The sequence below is a fragment of the Ranitomeya imitator genome, chromosome 4 (genome assembly GCF_032444005.1).
Source record: "Ranitomeya imitator isolate aRanImi1 chromosome 4, aRanImi1.pri, whole genome shotgun sequence".
Taxonomy (NCBI): Eukaryota; Metazoa; Chordata; class Amphibia; order Anura; family Dendrobatidae; genus Ranitomeya; species Ranitomeya imitator.
Window position 1 is genome coordinate 478528578 of NC_091285.1, and position 21229 is coordinate 478549806.

The following is a 21229-nucleotide window of genomic DNA, read 5'->3' on the forward strand; positions in this document are numbered from 1 at the left end:
GTGGGAAAACCCCTTTTAAAAAGCAAATATCAAAGCCAACATGGCTCATCCTAAAAATTATGACAATGAAAAGAAAGCAGCAAAGGCACAACGTCGAACACAACAATAGGCAAATGAGACTCTTGAAGAGAAATGGCATTGCTGGGACAAAAACAATGCATATAGCACATGGGCCTCTGGAAGAAGCTGTTGGCGAAACGAGCCTCAAGATGAGGGGACGCCGAAGGGACACACAGCACCTGTTACAGGTAATATCTTCATTGAGGATTGGGAGGACTAAGAACTTTGTGACTGGCCCACACCAAACCTGAGACGCAGCAGCACCTGAAGAGCCTGGGGCATGATAAAGTCCCTGTAAGACGGCTCAAGCTGCCAATCGTGCAGGTACCTGTCTTGGGACAGGGGGAAAAGAGGACTTTGCTAAACAGCTTCAAGCAGCAGAGACCTCCATAGGACAGCGCTAGTTGGAAAGGCTTACGGACCTCACTGGGAGAGGGATTCCCCAATTGCCTCCAAGTAAACCAGGTAAAGACTTTACAACTTGTGTCCTCCACTTATTTGTCGACATACACCATCACCACACACCTGGGACCCCGCTTCACCTGTGGGAAGCGTTACCATCATTTCTGTGACAACATCCCTCCCCCAGAGTACCCCTTTAACCTTTAAAGCAGCATCGGTCCCCCTATTGATCGAACGCCACAGGTGGTGTCACGACAGACTTTACCACAATTCCCCTTAAAAGACCATTCCCCTTTAATTGGAAGCCACGGACCGGGTCGCAGCCACCGTGACATCCCCCTTATGAGCGACCGGTGCCGAGTACCCCACGGCCTAGGCGGGGCGCTCCATAGGGAGTATATATGTTAATCAGATGGCAGTTAACACCGTTCTAATTGCTTAAGATATCTGTGGTGCCTCATAAATTGCATCTCATAGGCACAGCAGTGTTATTTTGTCTGCATTATGATTGTTAATGTAGAATATCCCTCATATCATTAACTTCAGTTTACTATTTGGTGTTTTAATCTGTTCGGTGTCCCTTGACAGTAATTTTGCTTTTTAATTAGTTTTATGTATTACTAAATAAGTTATTTTTCTTATACTTATTGCATTTGGGATCTCTTCATATTTCCATGAATATTATGCAAGATGGGAATTTTGTGATATTGTGTGTAGAAGTGCCTCTTACTTTTTTGATACATTGGTTGATAATATAACACATGGGGTAGACAGGTCAAAGAAGAGGGCACAGAAGAGAGAAGTCAGCACATGGGGAAAGAGAGAGTGGATAGGTGGGTGAGCACATGGGGGGGGGAGATTCTCCACACTGCAAAGCCTGCCCCCATCATGACATTACCGCCATCGCGTCGGGCCTCCATCTAGTATACAGTATATATAATCTCTAGGAATTTCTAGTAGGTGATGATTTACAGCACTCCGTATTGATGAGTTTGTGCTTGTGTGGGGTTTCAAATGCACCCGCCAAAGCACTTCTCACTTTTTTTTTCTTTCACAGCCACCCCAGGAATCCACACCTTTTTGATAAAGGTCTGGATTTGGGGCCCAAATGTCAAGCTTTCTGGATAAATTGGATTGCATGAATAAATATTAGCTTCATTTCATCCTTTTGAGTGCCAAGTTTTCATATACCTACTGTCCAAGAATTCTTGTTCGGTTGGCAAATCTGCTTCTAATTCTTTTCTGAGAAATCCACTTTACTGTTCATATAAGGGTGTTTTGGGTTTTTTTTTTCTCTTTTTTTTAAGGTGGAGTGCATGTCACTGCTTTCTTGTGTATTCTGATGATATCCACTCCAAATCAAAAAGCTGCAAAAAAAAAAAACTTCAGGTAAAAAAAAACTCCCAAAGGAGTTCCTGAAGTGTTTTCTGTTTTGAAAAGCTCCATGGCTTTTTTTTTATTTATTTTTGTACGCCTTTTAAGATAAAAAAAATCTGTGTACATACCTACAGTGTTGTAGTTTTGCTACCGCTGGAAAACCACAGGTTCCAGGCTAGTTCTGGAGACCGATTACTCATTGAAGCCCTCCTTCTGCCATCGCTGTTGCCCATTCTCAAAATGTAATTTAATAAAATTTAGATGTGTTTAAGGAAATTAGAAAATCGCTGAAAGTTTAGTTTAAAATCTGAAAATTGGCAGTAACGTGCACCGGGGGAGGTTGGCTATAAATAATCGCATCATAGAAACTATATCAAATGAAGACTGCAAATCATCATTGTTCCTATGGCACATCATTTTACAACTGCTTTTAAAAAAGGAAATTGGATCTTACATTGCCACCACCTGTTGATATGTGTTTTAAATGAATGGTGTATGTGGCCTACACTGAAAGTTTTATGTGAGGTGTTCACTGATTTAAATTATTACTGATGCATGGGGGAGTTTTAATGGGTTGTTTTTAACTTTTCTTCCAGTTTGCTATTTCTAAGCTATCTATGGATGAAAATGCCCTCTACACCTCTCGGAAAGCCTGCCGTAGTTAATCAATTACTTTTATTTTTCTTTAAATATGTGTACTTAATGCTGAATTAAGCTGTAAAAACACCAGGGCTGATTTATGGTAAAAAGTCGTCCTTAATTAACGCTGGATCCAGGGGAATGGCAATAGTGGATGGCTTTTGCTATTGAATTTGAACAATGGCCTCTCGGGGTTCTGCACAGTGATTTACATGGAAACAAGTCTTGCTTCACTAAGGGTTTTCATTTCTTTGTCACGCAGTCCTCCGCGATGACTATATATAGTCTCCAGATAGGATGATTTCATGTCATAGTTTATCTGATTTACACACTGCCCTTGGACCACACTCTATAAATAAGAAAGTGTGGTGGTGGGGAAACTAATTTAAGCTTTGCAGGGATTCCTTGTGTTTTCTTGCAATGTGTCATCACTTGTCCACTGCATGGCATTTTTATGAAGTGCCCATAATGAAAGTCAGATTAAATGCACAGGGTATATACATTTTATCGATAAGCATCAGACTTTGTATAGCTGGAAGAGTTCTATATATGCGTATAAAAGCCCCAAGTGAATGCAAATTTATTGCGGAAGAATGTGGGCTTGGTGGTATGGATATGTACAGGCTGGTACTACCTGACACAGAACACTTAAATAACTCACTTTTCAAAGTCTTAAGTGTAAGGTTTGTGCTTGTAAATCCAACAGCTGGTGCTTTTCAAGACTTGAATCTGTTCCAGAATGTTAGCTGAAGGTACTTTACACACACTGGAGTAAATGGTAGGAGTTTTACAGCCAATTTAAATGTAATCAACCTTTGGTAATAATAAAATAATGTAATTTGCCGTATTTGAGAGAAAAGAAGTTGCATCATGATTTGTGACACACTGCCTGAATGTAATATCATGGTGCAATATTTATTTATTTTTTTATTATCTTTGTGGTGAAATATTTTTTGCAAATTGGCTTGATGGCAGGTTTATGTATTTGAAACCCAAGTTTGATGCACGCTCGGTAAAGTCTGAACTGTCTTGCCTGGTTGGACCTAACTTTTTAAAAAATGCAGAAGAGCGAAACCCATAATCATTAGTCTGCACCAGTTCTACTTTAATTTTTTATTTTTTTTATTTTTAATCTATCTAGGCGCTATTACAATAAAATCAGTACTGGTCTCCCGCCCCTTTTATTTCATGGCATGTTGGCTCAGTGGTCAGCACTGTTGCTTTGCAGCGTTGGGGGTTCTAGGTTCAAATCCCACAAGGGACAATATCTGCAAGGAGCTTGTATGTTCTTCCCCTGTATACTCTGATTTCCTTCGAAGACCTAATGATCGACGGGTTACATATTTTTATAAATCAAATTGACTCTGTTGGAACTGCAAGATGCTGCATTGATTTATCCCAAGCAAATATATGCAGCATCAAATACTTATCAAAATCTTATTTGTGAACTTAACCTTACTAATCAGAAAAAAAGTATTTATTGTTTTATTAATGTTAGCAACTTTACCTATTCTGCAATAGGAACACTGATTAGCAGAAAATTACTCTTAGCAGAAGACTTCATCCACTATAAGTTCATGTTCAAAACTTATAACTCTGCCCTTCATCTGGCCAAACAATCCTACTTTACCACCCTCATCACCTCACTATCCAACAACCCAAAATGACTTTTTGAAACCTTAAACTCCCTCCTGAAACCTAAAGTACAGGCCACCATCACCAGCCTCAGCGGTGAGGGTCTGGCCACTTATTTCCTAGAAAAAATCCACCACATCCATCAGGATATCTCGGTTCAATCTTCTCAGTGCCTGGATCCCCTTCCCTGCCGCACCTCAAGCTAACTAGACATCTTTGGAAACTTCTTCTTCTTCTGAAACGGGCTCAAACTCCTCTCTTCTGCTCGGCCTACAACCTGCAACAGTGACCCCATTCCTTCACATCTCCTGCAGTCTCTCTCACCAGTGGTCATCACTCACCTGACTAAAATATTTAACCTCTCTTTCTCAGTCGCCCATGACAGCACTACCAGAGAGAGGGAATCCGCCCTTCAGGACAGGAAACCTACAGGATAAAAAGGGCGGTACCTCTCTCCTGCGTCAGTTTTGTTTCCTGTCCTGACAGGGAACCCTCTAGGATGGTACCTGAGATCCGGAGCCGACCAGTCGACCTATGACGGCGGGGAGGCCCCTGTCATGGCTGGCGCGGTGTCCGACGCCGCCACTGCTGGGTCCGATGGGGCTGCAGAGTGCGCGGAGGGAAGCGCGGCCGCCTCCCCGGATTGGGGTAGGGGCTTTGGGGACCTGGTGTGCCTCGGGCAGAGGCACTTCCTGATTCGGAGCGGTGGCCTGGTGTGTGAAGGAGCACCAAGATGGCCGCTGCATCGGATATAAAGAACACTACTTCCGGGTCCCGGACAGAGCGCGCATGCTCAGTAATCCAAGGGGAATCAGCGCTTTCCTGGGACGCAGCCCTGGAGGAGGGGGTGAATCGGCGTATAGTATTTAAGCACCGCTGTGGAATCACTCTTTGCTGCATGCGGTCCTAATAATGGAGGTCAGCGACCAGCAGCTCCAGCAGGTGCAGGCCTTACAGCAGCAGCAGCAGCCACCACAGCAGCAGCAGCAACGTCAGCGTCACCACCAGCGCAAGCCAGATGACCAAAAGAAAAGGTCCTCTGCAGGCACCTGCAGCACTCGCTCCAGTAGCCATTCCACGCCGCGGAGTAAAGCCAATATGCTTAACCAGTCGACACCACAGACTTCGGATCTGATACAGGATCCTATACCTCCTCCAGAACCGGTACCTGTGGCTGCGCAAGATGGGTGAAAACTGGGATAAGAAATTATGTGGCTCCTGTATAGGACAAGTCCTGTGTGAAGAAACCCCTAGTTTCGCCTCTGAATTGCGATCTGTAATAAGATCAGAAGTGGAAACAGCATTTAAATCTCTTAAAGGGGAAGGGGTCAAGGAAAAAACACCTGTGCCCTATTCTCACTCCGATTCTTCTAGTTCTGAGGGGGACGCTTCAGACAGACAGGGTTCCTCCTCCTCCTCGGATTCTGAGAGCGGAGGCCGCCACTGCTTCCCATTAGACGCCTAGGGCAAAAAAGGCGCAGAGTCTTTCCACTTAATGAGAATATTCAAGCATTAATTAAGAAAGAGTGGGAGAAACCGGAAAGGAAAAATTCATCCGTGCCCTCCCTTAAAAGAAAATATCCCTTCGAGGAAGAGGCTTCTACGTCATGGGACAAGGCTCCAAAACTCGACGTAGCAGTAGCCAAAGTGTCAAAAAAATTCGCATTGCCCTTTGAGGACATGGGAACCCTGAAGGATCCCCTCGATTAAAAGAGCTGATACTTTCCTTAAAGGGGCATGGGAATCGGCAGGGGGGTGTCTAAGGCCTGCAATAGCAGCCGCATGTACTTCCAGATCTTTAATGATTTGGATAGATAACTTGGAAAAGCAACTAAAAGACGGCATATCTAGACATAAAATGATTGAATCAATTCCCATGATTAGAGGGGCGGCAGCCTTTTTGGCAGATTCATCAGCCGATTCAATCAAACTTGCTTCAAAATCGGCAGCCTTGTCCAATGCAGCTCGTAGGACGCTGTGGTTAAAAAGCTGGCCGGGCGACCTACAGACCAAACAAAAACTCTGTTCAATTCCATGTGAGGGGAAATTCTTATTTGGGGAAACCCTAGATGACATCTTACAAAAAGCAGGGGATAAGAAGAAGGGGTTCCCTAACCTAGCCGCACCATTTGTTAGACGGCCCTTTCGGAGTAGGAAGTTTTTTCGGAGACGTCCCCCAAGGGAACGGAACAGATGGGATGATGGGAGAAGGAAGGATAGGGGCTTCATCTTTGGTAATTCCCCAAGAGATAAAAAAAACCCCTAAGTGACACCTCCCCCAGGGTGGGAGGGAGATTGTCTCAATACCTTCCGGCCTGGGAAAAAATTTCAACCAATACTTGGATTTTAGATCTGATAAAGATGGGGCTTCAAATAAACTTTACCTCCCTTCCTCCACAAAACTATGTGGTCACCCCACTAAAACCCTCACCTCAGCAACAACAGGCCTTGGAACAAGAAATTTCAAAGCTCATAATGAAAGATGTGATCCAAGAAGTTCCCCTACTGGAGAGAGGCAAAGGGTTCTTTTCCCCACTATTTTTGGTCCCAAAACCGGATGGCTCTTTCCGCACAATAATCAATTTACGGAAACTAAACAGTTATGTAAAAAATCAATCCTTCAAAATGGAATCAATAAAATCAACAATAAAAAACCTGTTTCCGAATTGCTTCATGATAGTACGCGTCGCTGAGATCCAACACTATCATGTCCCCATCCACAAAAATGCCCAGAAATACCTCAGACTAGCGGTAGTTATGGGAGGAGAAATAAAACAATACCAGTACAAGGCCCTTCCATTTGGCATCTCGGTAGCGCCTCGTATATTTACCAAATTGGTAGCGGAAATGATGGCCCACATAAGAGAAAAAGACATTATAATAATACCGTATCTGGACGACTTCCTGATTGTCAGCAACTCAGCCCAACATTGTCGCCAACAATGCGACAGAGTGATAAAAATCCTAACAGAGTTAGGTTGGCTCCTAAATCTCCAAAAGTCAAAACTAGAACCGACCAGGGTTCAAGAGTTTTTGGGCCTCACTTTGGACTCGATAACACAGGAATGTTGTCTTCCAGACCAGAAAAAACAGAAAATATTAAATCTTGTGTCCAGAGCTCGTTCAAACCCTCATATGACCCTGAGAGGGGCGATGTCACTGCTGGGGTCCCTTTCTGCTTGTCTCCCGGCAATACAGTGGGGACAAATTCACACGAGGGATCTCCAGTGGGATATTCTGAGGAATCAGGTTACACTGGGGGGACACCTAGAAGGAAAAATGTCTCTAAATTCAAACACTATTCGTTCCCTAGCCTGGTGGTTAGATCCCAAAAACCTATCAAAGGGGGTTCCATGGGTGATAGACACATCTCGGATAGTTACCACGGATGCCAGTCCCACGGGGTGGGGAGCTCACCTGGACGACAGTATCACTCAGTGGGTCTGGACAGATCAAGAATACGAGGTATCTTTGAATCAAAAAGAACTTTGGGCAGTGAGTCACGCTCTATCATATTTTCTTCCCAACCTACAGGGGCATCATGTCCGGGTTTTTTCGGACAATCAGGTAGTGGTAGCCTACCTGAACCATCAGGGGGGAACCAGATCCCAAGCCCTAATGAAGGCTACCTTCCAGATCTTCATCTTAGCAGAAGACAACTTCCTATCCCTCTCTGCGCTGCATATAAAGGGGGTAGAGAACCAAAAAGCAGACTTCTTAAGCCGTACCCGGTTAAAACAGGGGGAATGGGCACTAAACCAAAGCATCTTCGATTGCATTACCAAAATCTGGGGGGTTCCTGTAATAGATCTCTTTGCCAGTGCAGAAAACAGGAAAGTAAGGGATTTTTGTTCTCTGAACCCCAAAGGGGGCCCTCGGGCTCTGGATGCATTTACGATTCCTTGGACTCAGGGTCTAACATACGCATTTCCTCCTCACATTCTTATTCCGGCTGTTCTGCGGAAAATCAGGCAGGACAGGGCGAGAATCATCCTAATAGCCCCCTTCTGGCCCAAAAGGGCCTGGTTTTCATGGCTGAGAATTCTATCGGTCTCCGATCCCTGGGTTCTCCCGGATCTTCCGGATCTCTTATACCAGGGACCGGTGTTCCACCCTCAGTCAGCAAACCTCCACTTGACAGCGTGGAACTTGAAAGGTCACTACTAAGGGCAAGGGGCTTTTCAGATAATTTAGTGTCTACACTGTTAAAAAGTAGAAAATTAGTAACAACTAAGATCTACGGTAAGATCTGGAAAAAGTTTTTATCCACCTCTGGGGTGAAATTACAAGACGGGGTCCAAGTGGTCAAAATATTAGAATTTCTGCAAAAAGGCTTAGAGATGGGCCTCTCGGTGAGCACCTTAAAAGTGCAAATAGCGGCCTTAGGTGCATTATATAGTGAGAGTATTGCCTCTAACCCATGGGTAACAAGGTTGTTTAAAGCTGCGATACGATCTAAACCTTTAAAAATCAGAAGCCTTCCATCCTGGGACTTAGGACTAAATTTAACAGCTCTGACAGAACCCCCATTCGAACCCATAGATTCATTACCACTTAAAATCTTATCTTTCAAAACGGCCCTTCTCACAGCTTTGACATCTGCCCGTAGAATTAGTGACCTCCAGGCTCTATCTGCGAACCCTCCATTCACACAAATCATGGATGATAGGGTAATACTAAAAACAGATCCCGCTTATCTACCCAAAGTTGCTTCCAATTTCCACAGGTCCCAAGAAATAATCCTTCCCTCCTTTTGTCCAAACCCTAAAAATAAAAAAGAGGAAAAGTTCCACACTTTAGATGTGAGAAGATGTTTAATACACTACTTAGAATCCTCCCGACAGTATAGGAAGGGAGGGTCTCTCTTTATCTGTTTTCAGGGACCTAGGAAAGGATTCAAAGCCTCCAAAAGCACTATAGCTCGCTGGGTAACTGATGCGATAGCCTTGGCATACTCGTCCACGGGAAACGCAGTTCCTGAAGGGCTCAAGGCGCATTCTACAAGAGCCATGGCGACCTCCTGGGCCGAAAGGTCGGAGGTACCAATAGACAAAATCTGCAAGGCGGGCACCTGGTCATCACCTTCAACCTTCTTTAGGCACTACCGCTTAGACCTGGCCTCTTCATCTGACTTGGCCTTCGGAAGAAGGGTCTTGCAGGCTGTGGTCCCTCCCTAAAGCAATGATCTCTGTAATTCTCTCTGGTAGTGCTGTCATGGGCGACTGAGAATACGGAAGTTACTTACCGATAACGGTATTTCTCAGAGCCCATGACAGCACCTGCTTATTCCCACCCTATCACGTGTGCGGTGAGCACCTTATTATATGAAATGTGTGGTTTTAATTTAGACACGGTGTAATCTTGATAAGTATTTTGCTAAAATTGTATATTTTCCTGTTGTCACTAACCTGGAGGACCTCTGATGCTATGTAAACCAAACTGACGCAGGAGAGAGGTACCGCCCTTTTTATCCTGTAGGTTTCCTGTCCTGAAGGGCGGATTCCCTCTCTCTGGTAGTGCTGTCATGGGCTCTGAGAAATACCGTTATCGGTAAGTAACTACCGTATTTTCTTCAGGTATCTTTCCCTCCTCATTTAAACATGCCATCATAAACCCTTTACTTAAAAAGCCATCCCTGGACCAGAACTGCACTGCTAACTACAGACCTGTCTTTAACCTTTCCTTCATTTCTAAGCTCCTGGAACGCTTGGTCCACTCCCGTCTAATCCGCTATCTCTCGGACAACCCTCTTCTCGACCCCCTTACAATCTGGTTTCCGCTCTTTACACTCCACTGAAACTGCTCTCACTAAAATCTCTAATGATCTAATAAGAGCTAAATCCAAAGGTCATTGTTCCCTGCTGATTCTCCTGGATCTCTCTGCCGCATTTGACACTGTGGATCACCAGTTTCTCCTCACTATGCTCCGCTCTATAGGCCTCAAGGACACAGCCTTCTCCTGGTTCTCCGCCTACCTCTCTGACCGCTCCTTCACTGTATCTTTTGCTGGCTCCTCTTCCTCTCCTCATCCCCTTACCATCGGGGTTCCGCAGGGCTCAGTCCTAGGCCCCTTCCTCTTCTCTTATACACTGCCCCTATTGGACAAACAATCAGCAGATTTTGGTTCTAGTATCATCTCTATGCTGACGACACCCAATTATACACTTCTTCCCCTGACATCACCCCTACCCTAATTCAAAATACCAAGGATTGTCTGTCTGCTGTCTCTAACATCATGTCCTCCCTCTATCTGAAACTAAATCTCTCCAAAACTGAACTTCTTGTGTTTCTCCCCTCTACAAACCTCACTCTACCTAACATCGAAATTACCCTGGAGGGTTCAACCATAACTCCCAAGAAGCATGCCCACTGTCTTGGAGTCATATATTTGACACTGAACTTTCATTTACCCCCTATATCTGATCACTCACTCGCTCTTGTCACCTGCATCTTAAAAACATCTCCAAAATCTGACCTTTTCTCACCTTTGAAACTGCCAAGACTCTTCCTGTCGCTCTTATTCAATCTTGTCTGGACTACTGCAACTCTCTTCTGATCGGTTTCTCTCTTACCAAACTTTCTCCTCTCCAATCAATCTTGAATGCAGCAGCCAGGGTCATATTTCTGTCCAGCCGCTTCACCGATGCCTCCATCTTGTGCCAGTCATTACACTGGTTACCCATTCCCTACAGGGTCCAGTATAAACTCATCTCTCTCACCCACAAAGCTCTCCACAGTTCTGCACCGCCTTATATCTCCTCTCTCATCTCTGCCTATCGCCCTACACGTGCTCTCCATTCTACAAATGACCTAAGGCCATGTGCACACGTTCAGGTTTTTTTGCGCTAAAAACGCTATAAAAACTCATTAAAAACGCATACATTATGCATTCTATCATTTAGTTTTGTGCACATGGATGCGTTATTTTCCTCGAAAAAAAACCACATCTCAGTAAAAAAATGAGCATGTTCATTATTTTTGCGGATTTTCTGCGTTTTTCCCGCAATTCTATGCATTTGGGAAAAAACGCATCATAAACGCGTCAAAATCGCGGTAAAAACGCATGTGGATTTCTGGCAGAAGTGTCCGGTTTTTTGTCAGGAAAATTTCTGCAAGAAATCCTGACGTGTGCACATACCCTCAGACTAACATCCCCCGTAATCCGAACCTCCATCTCCGTCTCCAAGACTTCTCTCATGTGGCGCCAGCTCTCTGGAATGCACTTCCCCAGACGATCAGACTGATGCCTAACCCCGACCTATTCAAGCACGCTTTAAAAACCCATCTCTTCAAACAAGCCTACCACATCAACTACTCAGTAAACTAACTTTGCCCTGTTCCCTCCTTCCAAATATTACTCTGAATTTGCCCCCTACTATTCATCTGTGTCCACACCCTCCATGCACACGATAACTGCACTTGATACTTGACTATTGCACTTAAACACACGGGCTGATGACCGGATCATGCAGCTTTATATGAAAATCCCTATTTATTGTAATTGCCAGACCTGAAATGACAATCACTTTTCACCTATTGTGTCCCCCCATTTCCTTGTAGTTTCTAAGCTTGCGAGCAGGGACCTCACTTCTAATGTCACTGTTTAAATTGTCTTAACTGGTATTGAATTTGTCTGTACATGTCCCCGCTTAATTGTAAAGTACTGCAGAATTTGTTGGCGCTATATAAATAATTAATTTTTATTTAATGACCTAGAGAGATGCAGTATATCAGTACATTATACATGCCAAGAGGAATGTAAGTGCTTGCGTACACAAGCACACACTATCTGATGTTTTATTGGATAGCACTCTGTACAATGTTATACTATTGGGCAGTGCCGTCTAGCGCTCCCACCTCCACCACTCACGCCCATGCTGATTCAGCATGAGTAAAAAATCACAGCATTCTGTGAATGCATCTGATAATTGGACCACATGCACCCATACAAGTCTGTGGGTGCATATGACAATCGGACTGCACTCAGATGTTATGTTTTATGGCGACACAGGCAATGTACAAGTTGGAGAAATGAAGTTCTCCATAGTCTCCGCACTTGTGATATTTCATGCAAGAGAATCTGATCACAGTAAGAGGACACTTGGCTCAAAGTCAGAAAGTTTGAGTCGAGTATCATTAGCATAATAGGCCCAATTCTCTTGCATGAGAAAATATGCGGCTGCGCAGCCTTTAGGCTAAGGTTGCACACTATCAGTAGTTGTAAGCCAGAACCAGGAGTGGAACAGAGAAAGTATAATAGAAACACGTCACCACTTCTGCATAATTTTTTTTTTTTTTAACTCACTCCTGATTTTAGTTTTGAAATACTGATGTGAAATACTGCCCAAATAATGATATTGTGACCATAGCCTTGGGCAAACAAAATCCTCCCACAGTAGTAGTATATGGGTTATTTCGTGTTTTTTGACCTACCATACATCAGGACCTGAGATTTAAGACTTGATAAAAGATAAGGGTAAGAAATTAAACGGAAGTAAAATCTGCCCCATGGGACCTAAGGGTTTTCATAACCTTATGGATTGGTGATGCCAGTCCCAAATAAAATAACTTAAGTATTAGGTTTTTATTTTTTTTTCACTCATGTGAATTTTGCCCTTGAAAGATGGCACTCTAACTATCTTCACACTTTTTTTTTTTTTTTTAATAAAATGTTCTAAATCTTGTCATTAAAACTGTTTTTTTTTTTTTTTAGATTTTTATCAATAATGAGTGGCAAAGTTCAGAGAGTGGAAAGTTGTTTCCGGTCTACAACCCAGCCACTGGAGAGCAGATATGTGAAGTTCAAGAAGCCGAGAAGGTAATCACTTTAAAAGGCCAGTTTCTCACTTTTGAGAAAAGTGTCTTATATTAAAAAAAAAAAAAAAAAACACAACACACCTGAAACTAAAAATTTTGATTGTTATGGTGAAATGGGCATTTGGTAATTGTAGTCTTGGTGGATGGTGTTCTTTTCTGTTAATGTTCTTTTCTTCTCCTCAAAGACTGATGTAGATAAAGCAGTGAGAGCTGCTCGCTTGGCATTTTCCTTGGGTTCTGTATGGAGAAGAATGGATGCATCAGAAAGGGGGAGACTCTTGGATAAACTTGCTGATTTGGTTGAAAGGGAGAGGGCCATCCTTGCCGTAAGTAAAGTACATTTCTATATGCTATATATTGGGCATTTTTTCATTGGTTCACTATGGTAGACTGCTATTCAATAGATCTAATAATTAAAAAAACACACACCATGCACACTTAATTATGTGGGGGGGGGGGGGGGGTTTGCACCCATTCTATATTTTTAAATGGTATGCATTTGAGTTTTATGCAAGACTTTAATTCTCCACTTGATAAGCTACATCATACTTTAAGCAACATTAAAGCAGATGTTGACCTCTTGAGGACCACAGCAAAGTGGGTGAGTTGGGTAATCTGCTGGTTAATGGCATTGTAAGCCTGCCCCGCGCCGGTATTTAGATGTTCAGGTTTCAGTCATGGTGGCAGCTCCAATACTTGTTTGGTCACCGCTTTGTGTAGTGTCTGCTATAACCGTGCCCCCGGCACTGACTGACAACCGGCCCAAATGTTAATCTACTGTCAGTCTGTACATTGCTCCACGACTCCTATATGCAGCCTCCATATGCAGCACATTACCCCACAGCTCCTATGGAGGCTAAATACAGTATATGCAGGACATGGCACCTCTGCCACTGTACATAGCCTCCTGTGTGTAGTATATAGTGATGATCGCATAGTGAAATATTCCGATTCGGGAAAATCGGCATGAATAGCTTCTGTGTATCTGTACCGAATAACGAATCCAATGCAAGTCAATGGGAAAGCAGAATATTTTTCTGCTGGACCCAACTAACAGGTCTGGGGGCAAGAGAAAAATGCTGAAATGGATTGGAAGGCGCTAAAGCTAAATGGGAACAGCATGGAGAAGGTGCCTTCATGCCTTTCTGACTCACATATGGTATTTGTGAATAATGTTGTCAGACTATTGCACCGGTTTTACGTATTTTTAAAAAGACTTACCAAACCCCCCCCAAAATTTTAAAAGTGAAAGGCTAAGAAACATTACTGCCTTCATAATTATATGTATATAACGCAAAATAAAAAAAATAACATAAAATTGTACTTCTCCTTTAGCATACGTTCACACTGGGCATTTTGGCTTTAGTTTTCTATTCCATAAAAAACACAGTAAGTGTAAAAGAAGCCTAACAACGGTCTTATGTACAAATTTACTGTATCTAGCAATAGGTGGCTATTTTTTTTTTTTGGGGGGGAGATAGTCTTGCTGACACTCCAAATGCAGAGTAATGAAGATTATTGCCCCTGCTAAATTGTCACATATGATTATCTCTACCCAGATTGCGCCAGTCTCACAACTGCTAGAGAACTATTAGGTATTTTAAGTGGAAAATATCAGAGAGCTGCAGCATGTACTTGCAATGATAAAACTCGGGTGCCTGCCTTTCACCCACCCACCCTCCCTTCTATTAAATCTCTCCCTACTAAATCCCTATCTAACAAACAACTAAACTTGACAATCTTCAGCTCTTAAAATAGCTTTTTTGGAATAAAACAATGCTTACTGTAACCTCCTATCACTTTCCCTACGTTCCTTTCAATGTCCATATGCTGTAACTGCGCTCTCTCTATTCTGTTTCTGGCTGCAATGTGAGCAAGATGCCGCCAGCAGCCTTTATATATTCCCTATGACGCTAAAAGACCAGCCAATCACAGTAATGCCACACCAAAGATGGCGCCAGCATTAATTGTTATTGACAAGCCAGCTCAGCATATTTATTGGCTGCAAATAAAGCGTTAAACTTGCTGGTCACTCGAATATACCGAGGTAACTACCTAATTACTCGAATACCATAGTATTCGTAGGAGTCTTCAGTACATGCTGCTTAGCCTTCACATGCAGTTTTTTGCATCTCTTGATCTCATGCTCCTCTGTCAGGTAGGAGGGGGTGTCCTCAGTGCTCTCCTGCATGAGCCCATCCTGCTCGGCATCACTGGGGCCTGCTCGGGGCCACTGGTGCTTCAGCATCGCTGTACTTTGCATTACATCACATGCGGTTGCAGCACAGTAGGACCTTACAGATTGTGATGAGACTGTAAGTGATTTTATTTAAGGTACAATGCGGCCGAGGTTGTGTCATCCTCAATAGTTACTGGGTGACTGGCCCAGGGGGAATCTACTTCTCCTCCTGCCCATCCCACCACTGCTGTGTGTTGTGTTTGTAATCACTAAGAACTAATAAAAAGCCGATAAAATAACATCTATAGATTAGTCATGGCCGAAAAAAGACAAATTGAACATAATTTTACACAAAACCCCAAAATGTATTGGGACAAACTGTTGGCCCCTTTACAAAATTATGGAGAAACAACTTTATTTCAAGCTTGTGATGCTCATTCAAACTCATCTGTGGCAAGTAATGGGTATGGGCAATATGAAAACAGATGAGACGAGATAACATCTCTTTTTATCTCAATCATTGCTTTGTGTGTCACACTTGGCATGAAGAACAGAAAGATGAGAAGAAAACTGTCTGAGGTCTTGAGAACCAAAATTGTTGAACAATATCAACAATCTCAAGATTACAAGTCCATCTCCACAGATTTTGATGTTCCTTTGTCCATGGTGCGCAACATAATCATGAAGATTGGAACCCATGGCACTGCAGCTAATCTCCCTGGACAGAGACTGCAGAGAAAAAGTGAACAGTTGCAACACAGCATGGTCCAGATGCTGAATAAGCATCCCCAATCAAGTTCCAAAGAAATTCAAGCTGACTTTCAGGCTCAGGGTGCATCAGTTTCAGTGTGAACTGTCAATATTTTAAATGAAATTAAACAGTATGGCAGGAGAACCAGGATGATCCACTGCTGACAGAGAGCTAAAAAAGCTAGACTGCAATTTGCCAAAATGTACATGAGTAAGACAAAATCCTTCTGGGAAAGCATCTTGTGGACAGATGAGACAAAGATCAAGCTTTTTGTTAAAGCACATCATTCTACTGTTGACTGATAATGGAATATCAAAAGAACACAGTGCCTACAGTCAGACATGTTGAAAGATGTTTTGAGGTTGTCTCTGGCACTGGGTGCCTTGACTGTGTGCAAGATTTCATGAAATTGGAATATTACCAAAGGATTTTAGGTTGCAATGTAGTTGTCCGTTCCAGAAAGCTAGGTTTGCATCGTAGGTCTTCCAAACATACTTCAAGAAGCACCCATAAATGGATGGAAACAAAGTGCCAGAGAGTTCTGAAGTAGCCAGCAATGAGTATGGATCTAAATCGCATTGAACATTGAAAATTGTTGGTGGGTGAAAGCACCCTTCAAATATGAGAAACCTGGAGCAGGTTTCAAGAGTGGTGCAAGAGGCTTGTTGATGTAGGAAGCAATTAATTGCAATTATTTATTCCTAAGGGTGTGCAACGAAATATTAAGTGGAGGTAGCCAACAATTTTGTCCGTCCTATTATTTTTTTTTTGGGGGGGGAGGGGGGGTTTACGTGAAATTGAGTCAATTTTTTTGCTTTTATTTTTGTTTTGTTTTTTCTGTTTTTGTGGTGTTCCAACATATGCAGGAAATAAACATGTATGAAAAAAATGTGTAGTTGCAATAATTTTCTTGAACAATTTTAAGGGTGCCAACACAATGGAAAAAAATGAGAGCTGGCATAGGGGATGTCTCGAACACCAACTGGGTAGGCACACCCTGTCACTTATGCTGCTTGGTAATGTAAGTGTTGCCAGAATACCTCAAGGATAACATTTTATATTTTTACAGCAAGAGGCATTTACCATATATACTTGTGCCAAGTAGTGTTCTCCAGCTTCACTACTTGCTACTGTAACACTCTATTGCAAACAAAATTAATTTTGGAGGGGTAAGTAACCACAAACTAACATCACTTGTGGAATAACTTCATAAAAAACAAGGTGTTGGTTCTTAACATTTGACTCCAAACATTTTCTCGTTAATTTTCGTACCTCCTTTATTATAGAACGGTTTCCAGTAAGTGTTTTTCTAACTCACTTTATACTTCTGCGTTAAGGCAATATATTTCAGCTTTATAATTGCTGGCTTTACTTTTTATTATAAAAGTAAAAACTAAAGTGTTGACCTTCCCATTCACTTCTCAGACATTGGAGTCCCTAAATAGCGGCAAACCCTTTCTACAGTCCTTTTATGTGGATCTCCAAGGTGTGATTAAAACATTCCGGTACTATGCTGGCTGGGCAGATAAAATACATGGCATGACCATACCTGCAGGTAGGTTCTGCATAATCTTACTGGTCTTGGTTTATATTGTACATGTAGACATGCAGTAAATTTGAATACAGTAGTAATGACTTGGTACTGCAGATATCTTGAAAGGATTACATTTAGGATGGTTACTAATGTTTTTTGGACCCTAGCACTAGGTTTAGATTTTTTATTTTTTTTTTCTCTGTATTATAGATGGGGATTACTTCACATTTACAAGACATGAACCAATTGGAGTATGTGGACAGATCATCCCGGTGAGTATTGATAAGTTTTATTGAAATAGGTGGCTTAATTTTAAAATGATTTGTCACCAGGTTTTTTGCCACCTAACCTGAGCGCATCTTAATGTATAGACAAGAGACTCTGATTCCAGGGATGTCATTTACTGGTCTGCTTAGTGACGTTTTTATAAAATCGATATATTATCAGCAAGAGATTCTAACTAGAGGACTAGTAAATCTGCTCGGTATAACCCCACCCCAATTACTGTCATGTTTCTGTGTATATTGTGCATGGGCAGAAAGCTGATCATCTGTGGTGTGGGCAAGGTTATGTAGAGCTTAACATTCAGACAGCAGGTAGAACTAAAGCAGCCCAGTAAGTGACCCATCCCTGGAATCTGGGTGACTGCCTTAATTCCTGCTACTCTCCGATGGGGTGTCAAAAACTTAGTGAAATAATCTCTGTAAAGTCATACTCCACATGAGTCACAGCCAGTAGCATAGGTGCAGGGGGGGGGGGGGCTGTTGCCCCGGGCTCTGAGGTTGCCCACCTGGAGCTAGGCTATTGTAACTGTATTGGCATGCTGTGCCACCCGGCCGCTATGGAGTCCCTGAGCATGCAGGGGGGCCCGATGCCAGCAGTGGCCCCCGCATGTCATCGCAAGTAACTGTATCAGCTGAATGCCAATACAGTTGACTGCATTGATGAGAAAAGGAGCATCGTGCTCCATCTCCTATCATTCCCCCTGACAGCGTCTGACAACACCGACACTGACGGGGGGGCGCGATGACGTCACTACTAGGCACCAGCGCTCACCGCTTTATTTTTTTGGGTTGTTTTTTTTGATGAATAGAAATTTCACTACGGTTTCTAGAATATTTGCTATAGCAATGAAATGGCAAATAAAATATTTAATTTCTCAGGATAAATTGGTAACTTTAGTGACGTGTGCGTATGAGCATGTGAATTTGGGGTAGAATATCATGATGTATACTGTTATAGATTTTTTTTTTTTTATTATAATTTAGTACATCACAAATTTGAGCACACCATTCACATTTGGTGAGTTAAATTTATTGTTATGGCTTTCACGCTACCTCATACTAATCACTGGAAGCTCAGTATTGCACCTAATGGCAAAGCACTCTGAGGATCTGAAACCGAAAAAAAATTGTTGCTCTACATAAAGATGGCCTAGGCTATAAGAAGATTGCTAACTCCCTGAAACTGAACTGCAACATGGTGGGCAAGACCATACAACGGACAAGACAGGTTCCACTCGGAACTGGCCTCCCCATGGTCGACCAAAGAAGTTAAGTGCTCAGCGTGATATCTGACTTTTCAAAATAGACGTATGAGTGCTGTCAGCACTGCTGCAGAGGTTAAAGGGGTGGGGGGAGTTCACCTGTCAGTGCTGAGAACATATGCCTTACACTGCATCAAGATGGTCTGCTGGGGCTGTCGTCCCAGAAGGAAGCCTCTTCTAAAGATCATGCTAAAGACAAGTGGACTAAATGCCTGGATTGCTGGACCCATGTCCTGTGGTCTGATGAGACCAAGATTAACTTATTTGGTATGCATGGTGTTGGGTGTGTGTGGCTGCAACCAGGTGAGGAGTACAAAGACAAGTGTGTTAATTGACTACAGTCAAGCATGGTGGTGGGGCTGCATGAGTGAAGTGATGCCAGATGTGGGAAGTTCATTGAGGGGACCATGAATGCCAATGTGTACTATCACATACAGAAACGGAGCATAATCTCTCTCCCTTGGGAGACTATGCTCGAGGGCAGTATCCCAACAACTACCCAAAACACACCTCCCCAGACAACCACTGCCTTGCAAAAGAAACTGAGGGTAAAGCTGCTAGACTGGCCAAGTATATCTCCAGACCTAAACCCTTTTGTGCTTTTGTTGGTATCCTCAAAAAGAAGGTGGAGGAGTACTAGGTCTCTAACCTCCACCAGCTCAATGATGTCATCATGTAGGAGTGGAAGATGATTCTAGTGGCAACCTGTGGAGCTCTAGTGAACTCTATGTCCAAGAGAGTTAAAGAAGTGCTTGAAAATAATGGTGGACATGCAAAATATTGACACTTTGGCCATTTTCACTTAGGGATGTACTCCCTTTTCTTGCCACTGACTTAAACATTAATGCAGAGATGAACAACTCCAGTCCTCAAGGGCCACAGCAGTGTAGGTATTTAGGATTTCCTTAGTGATAAGTGATTAAATTAAGAAATCCTGAAAACATGCACGGTTGGTGGCCCTTGAGGATTGGAGTTGTGCACCCCTGCATAAATGGCTGTGAGAGTTATTTAGTATATATGTTAAAAAAATAAATTGTATATATCCTGCTCAAAAAAATAAATTAAACACCTACATTGTGTTGTCCAACTCCAAGTCAATCACACTTTTGTGTAATCAACTTGTCTAATTATAAAGCGGCACCGATTCTGAATCCATTTCTCCTGCTGTTGTGCAAATGAAAGAGACAACAGGTAGAAATGATGGGCAATTAGCAAGACAACCCTTATAAAGGAGTGGTTCTGCAGGAGGTGACCACAGACCATTTCTCTGTTCTCATACTTTTTGGTCACTTTTGTATTTTTGTGATTGCTCACCCCTAGAGGTACTGTACAGTAGCATGAGGCGGTGTCTACAACTCACAGAAGTTGCTTGGGTAGTGTGGCTTTTCCAGGATGGCACAGCAATATGAGCTGTGGCAAGAAAAGGTAGCTGTGTCCATAGCATGAATCAGATACCAGGAGACGAGGGGGCTGTAGGAGGGCAACAACTTAGCAGCAGGACCGCTATGTACTTCTTTGTGTAAGGAGGAGCAGTGCCAGAGCCCTGCAAAATGACCTCCAGCAGGCCACTAACATCTATGTCTGCTCAAACTGTCAGAAACTGACTCCATGAGGGTGGTATGAGAGCCCGAGTTCCACAAGTGGGCGTTGAGCTTACAGCCCAACACAGTGCTGAGCGATTGGCATTTGCCAGAGAACACAATGATTGACAGATTCAACATTGGTGTCCTGTGTTCTTAACAGATGAGGGTTCACACTGAGCACATGTGTCAGTCTGGAGAACTTCTGCTGCCTGCAACATCCTCCCACATGACTGGTTTGGGAGTGGGAAAGTAATGGTGTGGGGAGGCATTTCTTTGGAGGGCGGCTCATGTGCTAGCCAGAGGTTCCCTGACTGCAATTAGGTATCGGGATGAGATCCTCAGACCCATTGTGAGACCATATGCAGGTGCACTGGGTTCCTTCTGATGCATGACAATACTAGGCCTCATGGGGCTGAAGTGTTTCAGCAGTTCCTGCATGATGAAGGCATTGAAGCTATGGACTGGCCTGCCCATTTTCAGCCTGAAACCAATTAAGCATATCTGGGACATCATGTCTCATTCCATCCACCAATGCCACATTGCACCACAGACTGTCCAGGAGTTGACTGATGCTTTAATCCAGATCTGGGAGAAGATCTCTGAGGAGAACATCCGCTGCCTCATCAGGATCAGGCATTGTATATACGTCATGCATGCACGTGAAGGCTGAACACACTACTGAGCATAATTTCCTTGTCTTGAGGCA

The 21229-nt window shown here is 43.1% G+C and overlaps 1 protein-coding gene across 1 annotated transcript in view; it reads left to right on the plus strand.

The window, feature by feature from the left end:
* The window catches only part of ALDH1A2 (aldehyde dehydrogenase 1 family member A2), a 74374-nt gene that overhangs the window by 14544 nt on the left and 38601 nt on the right, over positions 1-21229 (plus strand). Inside the window, exons 2-5 of the mRNA XM_069765918.1 lie at positions 12827-12931; positions 13116-13256; positions 17286-17415; positions 17605-17666. Coding sequence (XP_069622019.1) covers positions 12827-12931; positions 13116-13256; positions 17286-17415; positions 17605-17666 — 438 coding nt within the window. The remainder of the gene's footprint in view (positions 1-12826; positions 12932-13115; positions 13257-17285; positions 17416-17604; positions 17667-21229) is intronic.